Source organism: Antechinus flavipes, chromosome 5 (genome assembly GCF_016432865.1).
Source record: "Antechinus flavipes isolate AdamAnt ecotype Samford, QLD, Australia chromosome 5, AdamAnt_v2, whole genome shotgun sequence".
NCBI classification, from domain to species: Eukaryota; Metazoa; Chordata; class Mammalia; order Dasyuromorphia; family Dasyuridae; genus Antechinus; species Antechinus flavipes.
In genome coordinates this window covers 172431789-172445257 of record NC_067402.1, presented here as the reverse complement: position 1 = coordinate 172445257, position 13469 = coordinate 172431789, and the positions used below count along the sequence as shown (strand labels likewise).

At 35.0% G+C, this 13469-nt stretch overlaps 1 protein-coding gene across 1 annotated transcript; it reads left to right on the top strand.

Annotated features, from left to right (window-relative positions):
* The first annotated feature begins 1193 nt into the window (after nucleotides 1–1193).
* On the top strand, nucleotides 1194–12270 carry MED21 (mediator complex subunit 21). Its single transcript, XM_051961964.1, has 4 exons — nucleotides 1194–2118; nucleotides 6065–6179; nucleotides 7775–7875; nucleotides 8604–12270. Exons 1-4 carry the CDS (start codon nucleotides 2077–2079, stop codon nucleotides 8778–8780), a joined length of 435 nt encoding a protein of 144 aa, XP_051817924.1. The 5' UTR covers nucleotides 1194–2076; the 3' UTR covers nucleotides 8781–12270.
* Nucleotides 12271–13469: the final 1199 nt, after the last annotated feature.

Genomic DNA, 13469 nt, shown 5'->3' with positions numbered 1-13469 from the left:
AAAGGGGAGATGTTGCAAATTTAATCTTAATGTTAAGAAAAACTTCCTAAAAATAAGAACTGTCCAAAATTTGAATGTGTTGCTTCAAGATGGGCTCCCTTTCTTGTAAGGTCTTCAAGCAGAGGTGGACTTTCCATTTATAGTGAGGATTCCTTTTTGTTTAAGGGGTGGATTGTTGGTTGCTGAGATTCCTTCCAAGTCTTAAATTCTATGATTCTGTGAAGAAAACATTACTCCTATTTTTGGAGTGAAGAGTAATCGCTTAATGATTTATGATTGTTTTCCCAATAATTTTGGTAAATTTCTGTATCCTATTAGCAATATTTTACTTAAATTTTTTCTCATTGGTGTTAAGGCCCAGACAGAATTAGCCGACAATTCCCTTTTTTCTGGGTTAAGGAATCAAAACCACGTTTGACTCACAGAAGGAATTGAGTAGCATACTATTTCTGTATTTGTAAAAAGTCTGTTAACATAGGAATTGTTTGTTCTTTGAAAGGTTGGAAGAATTCATTTGTGAATCTGATCCTCATTAAAGGCTTAAGGTGTGTCCTTCTGAGACGGGTATATTTAAATTGTTCGTTTCTTATTCTTGTCATAGAGTATTTAATCTAAAAACCTTTACTCTCCTCCCCTCCAAAGTGAGCCAGTGCTTTAAATAAGGAATGAGGGAAAATCTGCAAAATCCAAAGCATTGTTGGTGTTTTTTAAAAAATATTTACATGATTATCTTCCATGTTGTCGACTCTCCCCATTGATATGTGAGCTTTTTATGAGCAAGGACTTTTTTTTTTTTTTTTTTTTTAGCCCCCATGAAGTACCCTGGCATGGAAAGTTATTATAAAATTAAATAAAATATAGGCTCACATAGCCTATATAAATGTTACTTGTTATTTTTATTTTTACTACAATGTGCTAAGTAATTTGCTACATTCCACATCCACAGTAAATCAATAAGCATTTATTAAGTCCGAGGATTAAAAAAAAGAATGGCCCAAAAAAAGGAAAAAAAAGAAAAACCCAGTCCTAGGTCTTAAACTCAGTCTTTTTTTAATATATTTTATTTTATTTTATAATAACTTTCCATGCCAGGGTAATTTTTTTTACATTATCCCTTGCACTCGCTTCTGTTCCGATTTTTCCCCTCCCCTAGATGGCAAGCAGTCCTATATATGTTAAACTCAGTCTTAATGAACACGTACAAAGAATGCACCACCCATTTCCAAATATTTAATTATATACACATGAGTGTATATGCATTTAAAATTTAATAGAATACAGTCCCCAACAGACTTCTAGAAATGCTAGGATTTCACGAGAAGCAACATTATTGAGCATTGACGACTGGTATCCAATACCTGCGTAGTTTGCAACGTAAAGGTGACCATGTACAATAGAAAAGGGCAGCACAACCGCACTTCAAGCTGGAAGATTTAGTGCTAGGTTTAAGTGATGAACCTTAAGTTGGACAAATCATTTAATCTTAGTTTTTTCCTCTGAAATTCAGGGACACATAAGCAGATAACTTAAGGACTCTTTACTGCTCTACAACTAGGATCCTATGTCCAAAATAAAGCTAGCTACAACTGTATTTAGCCCGCCTATGAAACGCTAGCGCTGTGCAAGAACATAGTCCCTGCCCTCAAGCCGTTTACAATCTAAAGGGAAGAACAAGTCACAACAGAACTAGATAAGTAGCGCAGTAACGCAGTGCTTGGTCTGAGATAGGAAAGATTTGCCAGAGTTCAAATTTGACCGTGAGCATTTAATTAGCCTTGTAACCTTAGGCGAATCACTTAAGCCAATTTGCCTCAGTTTCCTCAATTGTGACATGAGCTAGAGAAGGAAGTGACAGACCGCTCCAGTAACTTAAAAAGAAAATCCAAAAGGAGTCCCGAAGAATAGCTCAGGAACGAAATAACTAAATAACAAAGTAGTTCCACGAACTATTCCCTCTAGGACAATGGCTCCACCCCCCCTTATGGAGAGCGATCACGCAATTGGTCGCTGGCGCCGTCCAATCAGCCGGGAGCGGGCTATAGGAAGGGCTGCGGCATTGGCGTCTGCGCTAGCAACATGGCGGATCGGCTCACTCAGCTTCAGGACGCCGTCAACTCGGTGAGGAAATGGCGTTGGGGTCACCGCCTCATCCATTCTCTTTCTTCCTTCTTTGGGCGGGCGGGCAATGGGGCGCTTGAGTTTTGACGTTTTCTTTCTCCTCTCGAAGCGACCGGGGATAAGGGGAGAGAGAGATGGATATGCCGTTGCCTGACCGGGAGTCTCGGCCGGACTGACGCAGGCTGTGGGGCAGGGGGGAGGGGCCGCGGCTGCGGCGGGTGTGAGCTACCAACCGGAAACGTCATCGTCTCCGGCCCTAGTTGACCCTTCTCCCTGCTCCTCCCCCTTCGCGGCTGGTCTAAGCTGCAGTCCTCTCTGCTCGCCGCCAGAGAGAAGGGCTCAACTCAGGGCCCAAGCACTGGAAGAAAGCTGCGTGACTCCCGGACGGCACGGGGTCCCGGGAATGAAAGCGAGCGCTGGTGGCCCTCGGCAGGTGCCTGCTTCTCCCCGATGATGGGTGCAGGCTTGTACTTCTCGCGAGGGCAATGTTGTTTTTTGCTCTTGCCCCTTCTCGCTCACATCCTGGGCGCCCAGAGAAGGACCAAAGTACTGATTCCACAGCAAACCAGGAGCTCCCCTCCCACAGAGGAACAAACTCATTATGGGCCAAGCACTGTGCTGACCGAATTAGAGATATGACTCAATAACTAACATTTATTAAGCATCAACTGTTTTCCACTCACTGTGATAAAAGTAAACATTAAGCGCCTAGTAAATGCTAAGCACTATATATAGATCTTAATCACTAAACATTAAGCACCTCTTTGCAGCGCTTTCCAGGTATTAAAAATGCACATTAAGTTCCATCTGTGTGCCGGGCACTGTGCCGATGTTAACGATCAATAAACATTTATTAGGCATCTTCTATGGGCCTGGCGCCGTGCTAATAATAAAGATTTATTAAGAGATGACTGTGTGCGCCAGGTACTTCGAAGTGCTGCCGTTCATTTAATCATCACAACAACCTAGAGAAAGGGGCTAGTCCTATTTTACAACTAAAGAAACCGAGGCAGATCTAAGTAAATTGCCCTGGCACAAACAACTTGTATCTAAAATCGAATTTGAACTCAGGACTTTTTGACTATAAGAAGCAGTTAGCTTTAATGTTTAATGTTCTATTGTTTCATCTCTCTTGGTTCAAGAGAATCATTAGATGTATTAGTGATCCATAGTTAAATAATTCGTATTTATGAATAAATTTTATGCGTGTTTTCTTAATTATTTTACACAGAGGCTTTGAGGTAGTTGTTAGAAGCAGCTAGTTGTGATGGGAGAGGCTGAGTCTGAAAGACTCATAGGGCCTCTCCACTCAAGTCATTTAATCTCTTTGCCTCAATTTATTCAATTGTAAAACGGGAATCATAAGACCTATTTTTACAGAGTTGTGAGGTTAAAATGAGATGTGTTTAAAAAAAAAAAAAAAGTTTTTAGCACAGTGCCTGGCAGGGAGTAAACCTTATATAAATGCTTATTCTCTTCGCCTTATCTCCCTTTTAAAGATGTTGTATCTTCCTTAGAAGTGACTGATTTGAATTTAGGTCTTCCTGACTCCAAGTCTGTTAACTAGCCACCTGACTGCCAGCTAATTGGGCTAACTGACTGGGATGGCAGTAGAATGAAGAACCTTAAGTTCTGATTATTGCAATGTGGTTGTTCAGCCAGGATTAAACTGGAGATAGCACTGCAAAGTTGTTCTTAATTTAAAATAAGTTTATATGTAAAATTAGGGAGTATTGACAAATCTTATCCATTGTCTTGTGGAGGGAGCTTATGAATGTTGAGTTGAAAGTGCAAGTTTTTTATTTGATAAGTAATGAGTGTATACTGCATGCACAGCCCCACTGAGTCCTGCAAGACAGGGTTCTTTCCCTCAAAGATCACTTACCCTCTGGGGGGAAGGTGGGAGAAGGGAGAGGAAAAAATTAGAACACAGGATTGTGTAAGAGTGAATGTCAAAAATTATCCGTGTATATATTTTGAAAACAAAAAGCTTTAATTTAAAAACAAAGAAAAAGAAAAAGAGGTTGTAGTTGTGCTGTGGGTAGCTAGGTGGCACAGTGCATATAGTTCCTGGCCTGGAGTCAGGAAAACTCTTCCAGAGTTCAAATCCTACCTCAGACATTTAATTACCTGTGTGAGCCTGGGCAAATCACTTAATCCTGTCTGCCTCAGTTTTCTCATCTGTAAAATGAGCTAGAAGAGAACATGGCAAGTCACTCCAGTGTCTCTGCCAAGAAAATCCCAAAATGGAATTATGAAGAATTGGAACAATTGAAATGATTAAATAAAAACAAATTGTGTGGCATTATATTCTGGTCACACCACAACTGGACATTTGTATCCACTTCTCCTTTTTTTAGAAGGACTTGAAAAATGTGAGGATGACCAGAATTATGAAGAGTCTGTTAACTGTGCTAAGGTGCCTTAGGAGCTAAGGAATTCCTTATTATGAGGCCTTCCAAGTAGAAACCCAGTGACCATTTGTTAGTATTGTGGAGGCTGGTCTAGATGAACTCTGAACTTCCAGATGCTTTTCAACTCTTGAATTTTATTAGAGCTTGATGGCTAACAAGAGAGTAATGTTAATGTACCATTGATAGACACAAGAAAGAAAGGGTAGTTGGTTTTATGGGGAAAGGTGATTTGTACTGAAGCTGAGATTAGGTGATGAAATATTTCCTTTGAAAAGTCTAGTAGGCAATTGGAAATAAAATGTAAATGCTGGAAGAATGTCATCTCTGACAGAAAACAATTAGGCAGTTATGTCATCTTTTCTTCTAAATAAGAACTCCAGAAAATCAAGAATAGTCTGTGAACAACATATTTATAGGTACCTAGGTAAGTTCTCAGATAATTCCTCCCCTCTGTCTTTTTACTTTTTATTTTTTCAGCCTATCCTAGGCCCTAAGATACAGCTGCTTCAGTGAAACATATATGAGGCTTCTTCTGTATACCTCTAGGGCAGTTGATATATATTTGCTTAAAGATAGTAAAATTTTAGGGTTGCCATAGGAAGTGTTGAAAGAAGCTGAGTAGTTTTAGAGAAAGAGATTGACTTGGAAAGAGTCTTCGAATTCTGAAACTGTGTTCTATCTCTGACACTTAACTAGTTTAATAATCCAAGGCAAGTCATTTGAGTCTCAGTGTCCTCATCTTTAAAATGGAAATAATGCATTCTTTGAATATAAAACTATAGAAATGTGAGTTGTTAGTAGTACTATTTTTTCTTTTATTTTTTTAATTTATAACTTTTTATTTGTAAGATGTATGCATGGGTAATTTTTCAGCATTGACAATTGCAAAACCTTTTGTTCCAATTTTTCCCTTCCTTCCCACTACCCCTTCCCCTAGATGGCAGGTAGACCAATGCATATTAAATATGTTAAAGTATATGTTAAATACAATATGTGTATATATATCCATAGTTATTTTGCTGCACAAGAAGAATCGGACTTTGAAATAATAGTACTATTTTTTCTTGACCTTATCTCATAACCATATTGGTATTAATTTTAGTTACATGATTGTAGTGCTTTCATACAAAAGAAAGGTATTTTAAAATTATCATTTCAAACTATTTTATGTAATTCCTCATCTGTGTAACATTTTTACATTGGTAAAATACTGCCAATTAGGGACAGCTAGATGGTGCACCAGCCTTGGAGTTAGGAGGACCTGAGTTCAAATTTAGTCTCAGACACACAACAATTCCTAGCTGTGTGATCCTGGACAAGTCATTTAACCCCAGTTGCCCTGATTAAAAAAATCCAAATATATTGCCAATTAAATTAATCTAATTTATTTGAAATCACTTTTTAAAACATTATTAATACTTAAAGCGCTTTATGTAGAGACTTCCACTAAAAGAATGTTGTTTCCAATATCCTCAAAGTGTCCAAAAATACCCAGTTTGAGTATCTCTAATCTTTTGGCAATCTGTTTCAAGCTTGCAGATCAGTTTTGTAATGCCATTGGAGTGTTGCAGCAATGTGGTCCTCCTGCCTCCTTCAATAATATTCAGACAGCAATCAACAAAGATCAACCAGCAAATCCTACAGAAGGTAGATTCTTTATACATTTTGATTTAAATTAAACTCTTTTGGTAAGGTATTTAATTACATACATTTGCTCAGAAGATCAAAATATATTTTCTTTTTATTCACTTAAGCGTTGTGAAGCTCTTTATTTTCATGTAATGGGTTATTATAATCAGTCTTATGAAATAAACTGTCCTTTTATACAGTTACAGCATTGCTGTTCCATTCTCAGCTGTTCTTAACCAATAATGGTAATGAATTTGTACATCTTTACACACTCAATCCAACCTGAGAATGCATTTTAGTAATAGTAACTCTGGGAAGGGTGCAACACATATCTGTGAATCAAAGTAAAGCCAAAAGGCATTCAGCTCATAGTTGATATCATATTTTAACCAATTGAGCTAACCAGATATAAATTAATCTTGTGAAGTAGATCATTGTTGTTCCTATTTCATTCAAATGAGTCAAGTATACTTTTTTGATTCATATAGTACATCAGAAAACTGGTATCAAGTCATATTTTAATATTTAATTTTGTGAATCATACCTCTTCTCTTCTGGCTGGGGACTAGGAGAGGAAGAGGAGGAAGGACTTTTAAATTTGATGAAATCTGTTGTTACAATCTATAAACTTTCTATCCAATTTATTTTTAAAATATTAAATCTTTTATTGAATATCTTTTGTTTTTTTTAAATCACATTGTTTCCAGGATATCCTTACCCTGGAAGCTTTCCCTCATAACAATTATAAACAGTGGAGGGGGAAAGTAGTTAGTAAAACTGACAACACTGACCAATCAGTGGCTCTCCACCCTTTGCAATTGAAAGAGAGTTTTTGCTTTGTTTCAATGAGTGCTTTGTATTTTCTTCAAACAAACTCGAGAGATTTTTGAAATAACCTAGTTCTGGGTATGATAAAATTGAGCTCAATTATATGTATAGCTGAATGTGTCATATTATCCCATTAATTATATTTCATGGGAAATATAATTGTGCTGAAGTATTCCCTGCTTTCATCCATGCTTTCTTCCGTGTGACTTCTCTATGTTTTCCCTTAAATCTTCTGTAGAGGCTACATCTAACATATTGGTAGCCTTCTTATAACTTGTCATATTATTTGAGTACTTGGGAGGTATTTGGATGATCCATTTATTATCTCTCATTTTTTGATACATCTGGCCCATTTCCTTTTCTGGTCAGACAAGTATTTTTTCTTCTTTTGCCCTGAATTTTGCATGCAGTTTATATTTGGTAATATGTTCCATAATATGTGACTCTCTTGCTGACCTATTTTGTTTCATTGAAAATTATTATTTTTCATTATATATAACTAGTATTTATTTTTATTATATATTAGATCTGTACATGATAACTTTTTGGACACTACTTCTATTAGATTTGCCTTTGATTTCCAGGTTAATTAATAACAGTTAATAGTGATAAAAATAAGTTTAGTCAATATTGGCTCAGTAGGATTTGGACATTAAAAATAAATTTTAAAGTTTGGAAACCTTGTATAAAAAGACAATGAACTAGGGTTAATTAACTAAAATGTTTGGTTTCTGACAGCTTCAGGTATTCTGTAATTGCCTAATCAAGTTAAATTCTTTCTATAGAATATGCCCAGCTCTTTGCAGCACTAATTGCACGAACAGCAAAGGACATAGATGTTTTGATAGATTCATTACCTAGTGAAGAATCTACAGCTGCTTTGCAGGTAAGATGCATCTCTCATCCCTCACTTAAGATTGCTTAACAACAGAAAATTTCTAAATAATTAGATTAATATCTTTTGTTGTAATATTTAAAGCCTAGCACATGAGAGTAGACCTGGATTTTGCACTTGAGGCAAACCTCACTATGCTGAGTTTTTCAGCCTTTTCCTGATTTCTAAGCTAACCTCCTTTTTTGTTAACTTTCTCAAGGTAGAAAATCTAGCTTTGTATATTACCTCAAATATATCTGCTAGCTCTCTGACCATGACAAGGCACTTTACCTTATCTTCAGTATCCTTAAAATAAGGATAATATTAGGATTACTATTTCATAGGCTTCTTGTGAAGAAATGCTTTGAAAACCTTAAAGCATACTGTAAATATGGTTTATTTCCTCCTAATTAAAAGTGAGTGAAGTAAAAATCTGGATATGGTGTTATATTAACATTGAAAAATGATAAGCAGGGCAGTCATCATTAGATTCTAAGAGATTCCTAGTTATTGCAAAGTTACATTGCCATATTTGCTCAGTATATAAAATATTGACAAATTTTGATTTTCTCCCAAGTCTATTAATTTCATTGTATGAAAACCCATCCAAATTTAAAAGCACATCAATATATTGCTGAGTTTTTCACTTTTAATCTTCATTAATCACCAAAATTGTTTTCCTTCCCTTTTCATTCTAAAGATATTTATTTGCCTTTGTTTTTTGTTTTTGTTTTTTTAAGGCTGCAAGTTTGTGTAAGCTGGAAGAGGAAAACCATGAGGCTGCTACTTGTCTTGAAGATGTTGTTTGCAGAGGAGATATGCTTTTAGAAAAAATACAGAGTGCCCTTGCAGACATTGCTCAATCACAGTTGAAGACAAGAAATGGTACTCACAGCCAGTCTCTTCCAGACTCCTAGCACTGTTGAACACACAGCATGTGGCTGAAAAATTGAACTGTTTTAATACAACCTAAGTTCTGCATCAAATTTAGATGTGAATTATACCAACATTTGCAAAAAAAAAAAAAAAAAAAAACAAAAACAAAAGCACTGTGAGATGATTTATCTCTAATAATTCTGAACAGTCTTCCCTTGTCACTTTTGATATAGAATAAGCCCTATAAAATGTTGTGGTAAGTTTGTAAAGTGAATCAGCTTTAAACTATTTTGTTGTCATTGTTTCCATTGTTTTCTGTATAAAGTTAAATTCCTTTTGCTGATTGAGGATAATCTTGCTTTCAGGGTCTTATTAATATAGTTAACTAGAGTCAGTTATAAAGTCCTGAGTTGAAACAATTTGTTGTCTCATTTAATTGTTTCTTCCAGACTGTAAAATTTCTTAGTGTAGGGAAGGGAAAGTAATAATTATTTATTAAATGCCTACTTTGTGTCAGGCACTCAAATAATATTTCATTTCGATAAAGCAACCATGTTCTACCTAACTTTTGTATCTTCTGGGACACTAACTAATCTTCTTCACATAATGGGTACTTCATTGTTGAATTAAATTTATTCAATAATTTCTGCTCAATTTTAAAACCAAAATGCTTTTTTTTAAAATCAGTTTTGTTGATTTTTGTTTTTACATTGCCTAGATTTTTTCATATCCCTTTACCTTTTTTCTCTTAGTCATACCTTATAACAATTATTTTAAAAGAAAAGAGAAAGGAAAAAATATTTAGTAAAACTGCTCAATATATTAAAAAAAATCTCATGTGTAGTGTTCCACTACCTCTCATTTCTCATCTTTCTAGTTATTTACCCTGCCTCCTCCCACAAAATCATTTCTTCCCTCATCTAAGTTTTCATTTATTGCTAACATTTGCATTTCTGTCTTCCTTGTTCCCTTTGTACTCACATGCCCTTCTACTTTATCTCTATACCTGTCTTCCCAAAATGTCCTTTTGCTCTGTCCTTCTGCTGTACCCTCTGGGATTTTTGTTTCACAGTCTATCCTGTTCTTTTTCTCAGACCCATTTCTCATTTTTTTCTATATCATTTTGCATGATTGAATAATTACAAAATGCTACATGATTAATACAAATAATATGCATTAAGAGTTCTTAAAAGGGAGCGATCGCTTTCAGTCTTGGAATATTCTACAAAGAAGCTATACCTTAAGGATTTTAACACCAAGGCAAGGTGATGAAAAAAAATGGTATAAACAAAAGTAGGAAAACACAAGATTTATTGCTTGATTAATGTAAAGAAGGAATAGCAATTAAGACTAGAAAGATAGTTTGGATCCAGATTATGGCAGTCCTTGAATGCCTGGCTAACGTGTTTGGATTTCTGCTGGCATTTAAAGGCTTTTCATATGAAAATGATATGATCTATTGTATCACCAGCTACTTAGTGGACATTTTGAACTGAATGTTCCATAGGATTTCCAAATTTAACATATATGAAATAGAACTTTTATCTTTTTCTGTTTCCCTCTTCCAAATTTCCTTTTTTTCCATTGAAGATAACACTATCCTTTCTACCTTTTATAACACTCTCAGCTCCTTACTCTCTCTAACAGTCACTTCCTTTCTTCTCCATAATCAATTGCCAAGCCTTATCATCTCTTATTCTTTCCCTTCTCTTTACCAAAATCATATGCACCCTAGATCAGTCCCTTTAACATTTTCATCTTCTCTATTGCAATACCCTAATTGAATTTCTGGAGACTTGCATTCACCTTATCTAACCTGGAATCTCCCAATTGCTCTGTGACCATTTCCAAACCATGTTGTTAGCATGGACCCCCCTTCCCCTCTCTAGCACACTTCTATATGTTGTTCTTACCAATAAGAATGTATGCTGCTTGAAGGTAGGATCATCATGCTTGCTTGTATTTAGATCCCCAACACTTACTGTGTCTGATACATAGTGCTTAATAAATGCTTCATTGTACATGTCTTGCTACTCATCTAATCTAGCACAATAATTGTTCACCCTCAAATCTTTTCCCTTTCTAGTAATTCTTGTCAAAGGAATATATCTAAAATGTGTAAAATGTAGTTACTTTTTGCTTCTAGGAGTATTTCAATGTTTTTCCTGGCAATACAACATGGTGTCACCCTTTCCATACTTATTACACATTGTTCCCCTTAATGTAATTTACTGGCCAGCCAGACTTCCTTTGCTATTTGTCACATAAAACATTCCATCCTTCACAGGTATGCAGCCCTTCCTCACTTCTGCCTCATAGAACATGTAATTTATTTTGAAGCTCAGTTCAAGCCTCTACACGAGTTCTTCCCTCATCCTTTTGAGTTGTGGATGTTTTCCTCACTCCCCAAATTTTCTTAGATAATTTTGTATCTGTTTTAAATATATGTAAAGATATTATATTCTGAAATAGATCTCCTTGAGGAAGCAGTTGAGGGAACAGTGTCTTTTCCATCTTGGTTTGTATCCCTAGCATTACAATGCATAGTAATTGCTATATAAATACTTGGTAACTGATCAATGATAAAAACAGCATGTGAAAATATCTGATTGTGGAGAAAAGCTGAAAAAAATTATAAATGAATGTGATGGAATATAATATTATTAACGTGAATTCAAAGAAATATGGCAAGTTTTTTTTGAGCTAATGAAAAGCTAAAAAATAGAACCAAAAGAATATAACTATAATGTGCTTTAAAAAGATCAAAAAAAACCTGAATTTTGACTAACTGATAATGCAACATATTATCTACCTCATTGCAAAAAAAAAAAAAAAGTTCCTGAATCAAATACGGTCTGGCACAGACTGATTGCTTCACTTAGTAGTATTGTCAAAATTTTTCACTTGGTCATCTTATTCCTGTAATTTATAGAATATATTCAAAAGTAGAATGCACCAGAAAACTAAAAATAAGAAAACAATGTGGGTTTGTAATAAGAGCATTTACCTTTAATATTTTAAAAACAGAACTCAAATTTCATAAGTTTGTATATTTAGGAAGAGAACTAAACTTAGAGGCCTCTTAGTCCAAAGCCCTCATTTTGTTTATGAGGTAATAATGTTACACATTAAGTGATTTGCTCAACACCACATATAGTATATTTTATTCAGTTCCATAAAAAATAGCAAGGAATTTCATTGATTCATCCATATTAAACCAATGTGTTGTGCTTAACTGTTCTTATCTATCAATAGGGAAATTAATCTGAAAGCTAAATGGAAAAGAAGCTCCCAGTAGCTATATAGAAACAATGAATTATTTTGAACACCATTTCATCCTACTATGTTGTGTCAACAAATTTTGTTTATTCATGAGTATGGTGATGGAGGAAATTTACTCAAATGTCACTGTTTTGTCCTTTCAGCTTGGAAAGCATTATAGGCTTTAAAAATATTTATATTATCAAGTTATTCAACAATTTTTTGTCTACTGTAAATATAATCATTTCATTAAAATCTTCTAACAGTCAATCTTAACTTTACAACCATTTTTCTAAAATGCCTTATAGGTATAATTGCCTGAATGGAAAAAGAAGCCCTTCTTAGCAATAATTGTCATTAATTAAAGAACTTATTCAACCCCTTTCTCCAAAAATGGAGCTCAAAATGTAGGACTTGTAAGTTTTTTTTTTTTGTTTTGTTTTGTTTTTTTTTGGTTTAGAAGTAGAAGGGGCTAATTTTGTAAATGGAGAAATTGTGGCCAAGAGAGGCTAAGTGACTTTCTTACACTAGATGATGAGTTGATTTATTCTTTTCTGCTTGTTTGACTCCCATACCTTTTCCCACTAAAGATAAATCCCCTTCTTGTTTAGGATGTTTATTTATTGATTGTTTATTTTTTGCTGAAGCAATTAGAGTTAAGTGACTCGCCCATGGTCACACAGCTAGGAAGTGATATCTGAGATTGGATTTGAACTCAGATCCTACTAATGTCAGGACTGGTATTCTATCCATTGCACTTTTGCCCTCTATTCTGAAATACTCTGAGTAACAGATGGCTGTACTTTAGTACTAACCATTTTAGCCCACAACTGCTCTCCTAATTCTGAACTCTGAAATTCTCCTTTCTGATCCATTTCCTATCATTCTATCTTTACATTGTTTCATTCCCAACTCTTTCCTTCATTCTCATTTTAATTTCCAGGTTTTCTACTCTCTCTGTTTTCACAGTTCATTGTCCCAGCCCATTCACAATCTTGCCCATATAATATGTTCAATTAATTATAGTGTTCTCCATTCTTGAACTCAATTATTTGACTTTTCTCCCTCGTTACCTTATGTAATCTTTTGTCAGGGCTTGATTCTACTTCTGCAACAAGTTAAACCCTATCTTTTCTCCAATTACAAAGCCATCATTTCAAGGCTCTTTCTTTTGGATTACTCTTATTGGTTTTTATTATAATTTAATTTTAGATATCAAACAGTTTATTATGTATCTTTTGAAATTTATCATGATTATTTAATTGATCTATATGTTTTCGGGTTTTTCTCTTTAATCTTTTTTTCCTACAATTTCCAAGATAACTTTCCTAAATCACAGCTCTGACCATGTCATTCTCTTCCTCAGAATTCTTCAGTGGCTCCTGACTACTTTTAAAATAAAAAAAAAACTCCTTAAGCTGACATTTATAGCCGCCATTTAACTGATGCCCTTCTATTTTTCCAGATTT